The 3,745-nt window shown below is 38.2% G+C and overlaps 1 protein-coding gene across 1 annotated transcript; it reads left to right on the forward strand.

The window, feature by feature from the left end:
- Positions 1-875: 875 nt before the first annotated feature.
- LOC145839589 (glutamine--tRNA ligase-like) lies at positions 876-3,386 on the forward strand. The gene has a single exon (XM_082947204.1). The coding sequence runs from the start codon at positions 886-888 to the stop codon at positions 3,184-3,186; it is 2,301 nt and encodes a 766-aa protein (XP_082803330.1). The 5' UTR covers positions 876-885; the 3' UTR covers positions 3,187-3,386.
- The last annotated feature ends 359 nt before the right edge of the window (positions 3,387-3,745 follow it).

Here is a 3,745-nt window from a genome sequence, read left to right on the forward strand (position 1 = left end):
TCCTGAAGTAGTTTTTCATGTTATAGTATTTTAAATCATGATTTTTAATTGGTGCCTGTTTATTTAATACTTATTCAGCTTAATATTGAATCTTTTATTTAAAAATACCTTGTATTTGTAGAAATATTTATGAGGTATTGATAAAAGAAAAACTTTATTTAAAGTCTGAACACATATTATAAACAAAATTAATTTGATTTATAAGTACTGTAATTAAGTTGGGTTGTTGTAAGTTTTTTATAATTTTTATATTTTATTGTATTTATGATGCTACTTTGTGCTTGCAAAAAACCAATAAAAGTTTTGCGATATTGTCTTACAATTTCGTTTACAAAAAAAATGTGTAAAAGTGTTTGTTTAACTTTTATTCGAAATATTTGAAAGTCCTAGAAAAAAGACAAATTTAAAAATGTTGTAACTGTATTCAGGGTTACTACTTACCTGGAATTCTAAAAACACCTGTAATTTGACAATTAAGGCAAAAAAGAACTGGAATTTTAACAATTTTCAAGTGTTCACTAGTAAAATTTCGATTTGACTCAAAAATTCTATCATATAAATAAATTTTTTTTGTTATCATCAAAATTTTTTTTTATTGAAAAACATATTAAAAGTAGCTTTACAGTATCTTTTCAATGTTTTTATACTATTTAACTTAATTTAAAATAAAAATAGACCCAAAAATGTGTACTTTAAAAAAACTTGGAAGAATTTTGTAAAACCTGGAATTAAAAAAAAAAAAACGAGTGGTAACCCTGTGTATTGTTGAAAGGTATTTTTTTTATAACTATTTAGTCTCCAAAGACTGACTGTATTCTATGATTTTAAAGTTTTATCAAAAATTTAATACCTAATTGTTTGTCACAGATATTTTTTTATATAATCATGACTGCAGACGTAAAGAAACTATTTGAAAATGCTGGCCTCACTGCTCAAAAAGCAGAAGAGACTATGAAGAACAAAGTTTTATCAGCTGCTTTTGAAAAGGCTATCAAAAATGCTGAGTCAATTTCTAAAGTTGACAAGTCTGTTGGTAATTTTCTGTACCAGATCTCTAGCAAGGTCAAAAATTTTGAGCATTTGGACTTTTTAAGCGGGTGCATTGCCAGAAAGGAGCTGAGAACTGATGTTCAGCTCAATTTTGCCATCATGTACCTCAAGTCCAAGCCACAAATGCCTGTTGACAAACCTGCTTTTGATAAAGAGTGCGGTGTGGGAATCAATGTCACTCCTGAGCAAATAGAGACTGAATGCGAGAAACTTGTGAAGAAGTTTGAAAAGGAGCTGAAAGAGCAGAGGTACAAGCTGTTAGGTAAGTTGCTGGGCGAAGCAAGGAAGGATCCACTGCTCAAGTTTGCTGATGGTAGGAACGTCAAGCACGAAATTGAAGTTCAAATTCTTGACATGATTGGTGAGAAAACACAAGAAGACTTGAACAAGAACAAGAAGAAAAAAGAAAAGCCCGCTGCCGAGTCCAAGTCAAAAGCTGAACCAGAAGTGGAGACGTTGAGCTTGATGGAGCAGCTGAGAGGAGCCGCGTTGAAGTTCCACAAGCCTGGTGAGAACTACACCACCGACGGGTATGTGACAACAAAAAACACCATGAAGCACATGGAAGAACATTTGAAGTTCACCAAGGGTCAGGTCAGGACCAGGTTTCCGCCCGAGCCAAACGGAATTTTGCACATTGGCCACGCTAAGGCAATCAACTTCAATTTCGGATACGCCAAAGCTAATGATGGGATCTGTTATCTGAGGTATGATGACACGAACCCTGAAAAGGAAGAAGAAAAGTTTTTCACTGGCATTTTAGACATGGTTCGCTGGCTGGGTTATGAGCCTTACAAGATAACAGCTGCCTCTGACAACTTTGGAAAGCTCTACCAGCTGGCAATCAAGTTGATCAAAGAAGACCTGGCCTACATTTGCCACCAGGAACAGAGTGAAATTCAAGGTCACGATCCTGCAGATTCCCCATGGAGAAACAGACCAATTGAAGAGTCTCTGCAGCTGTTCGAAGACATGAAAAATGGCAAGATAGACGAAGGAAAGGCAACTCTGAGAATGAAGCACGTCATGGAAGACGGCAAGAAAGATCCTGTCGCCTACAGAATAAAGTTTGCTGCCCACCATCGCACAGGAAACGATTGGTGCATCTACCCAACTTACGACTTCACTCACTGCCTGTGCGACAGCATTGAGGACATCAGCCACTCCCTGTGCACCAAAGAGTTTCAGGCGAGGAGGTCCAGCTACTATTGGCTGTGCAACGCCGTGGACATCTACTGCCCCGTGCAGTGGGAGTACGGTAGACTGAACTTGCACTACACTGTGGTTTCAAAGAGGAAGATCGCCAAGCTGATAGAAAAGGGAATTGTCAGCGACTGGGACGATCCGAGGCTGTTCACCCTGTCTGCTTTGAGGCGCAGGGGTTTCCCCGCCGAAGGAATAAACAATTTCTGCGCTCAGGTTGGCGTCACCGGCAACCAGGTGGTGATAGAGCCAAGCATGCTGGAACACTGCATCCACACCACCTTGAACACCACCGCAAAAAGACGCATGGTGGTCAAAGACCCGCTTAAGGTAAACATCACCAACTTCAAGGACTACTCTGGCGATTCGGTTGAAGTTTTTGACTTCCCCGCGGAAAAAACAGGCGAAAAACGATCGGTTTCAGTCACCGACACGATCTACATCGAGCAAGACGATTTCATGCTGAAGCCGAGCAAGGGCTACAAAAGGTTTTCCCCGGAACAAACGGTCGCCCTGAGGCACGCCGGAATGGTCCTCACCTACCAGAGCCACAAATGCGACAAGGACGGAAAAGTCACTTCGGTCGACGCCAAATTCACCCTTATTGGTGATTGCCCAAAACCAAAAGGATTCATCCACTGGGTGAGCGAGCAGGGTAGCGAGGAGTGCGAGATCCGAATGTACTCGAGGCTGTTCAAACACAAGAACCCCGAAGACAAGTCGGTGGTCCCCGGCGGTTTTGTCACCGACTGCAACTTGGACTCGCTCAAGGTCCTGCACAGCGCCCGAATGGAAAAGGGCTTTTCGGGCGCCGAAAAGTTCACCACGTTCCAGTTTGAGAGGCTGGGGTACTTCTGCGTGGACCCGGACAGCAGCGGCGAGAAGATGGTTTTCAACCTGACCATTCCCCTGAAGGAAGACTCCAAAAAGTGACGGTGGTGATATCCAGTTCTATTTTTAGATTAAGTATAGTATAATATTTTTTTTAAATCTCAATGTTATGCACATTTTTGAATTGTGATTAAGTGGAATGATTTTCTTGAATTATTTATAGGTTAGGTATTATTTTGTATTTGCCTTTTAAAAGTATCTTTAATGTACTATCTTTTTTAATAAAACGTGTTATTATGATATATTTTAACATAAATTAATTTTTCAATTAGCTATCTTTTATCACCAAAAAGTATGATCTATTAATAACTTTTCAATGCTATTTAAAGCAAACTTATATATTAAATTCAAATTTATAAAAAGTACACATTTGATCTCAAAATAACTTATTTGAAATATCTTAATAAAAGATTTAGTTTTAACTAATATTTGTTGGGATTTATAAAGTTAATAAAGTGTTGCAATTGAATTTTTTGTTTTTATGCTATTGTAATAATACTAACAAAAAACGAATTATACGGTTACAACAAATTAATTTGTAAATCGAAGATACAGCTAAGAAAGTTCTTAATTAAACCCTTTTGAAGATATGATAAGAATA

The sequence above is a fragment of the Thalia democratica genome, chromosome 6 (assembly GCF_965202585.1).
Source record: "Thalia democratica chromosome 6, ktThaDemo2.hap1.1, whole genome shotgun sequence".
In the NCBI taxonomy this organism is placed as follows: domain Eukaryota; kingdom Metazoa; phylum Chordata; class Thaliacea; order Salpida; family Salpidae; genus Thalia; species Thalia democratica.

Excerpts from the sequence above, each read along its gene's own strand:
- LOC145839589 (XM_082947204.1), top strand. The coding sequence starts at position 886 with ATGACTGCAGACGTAAAGAAACTATTTGAAAATGCTGGCCTCACTGCT.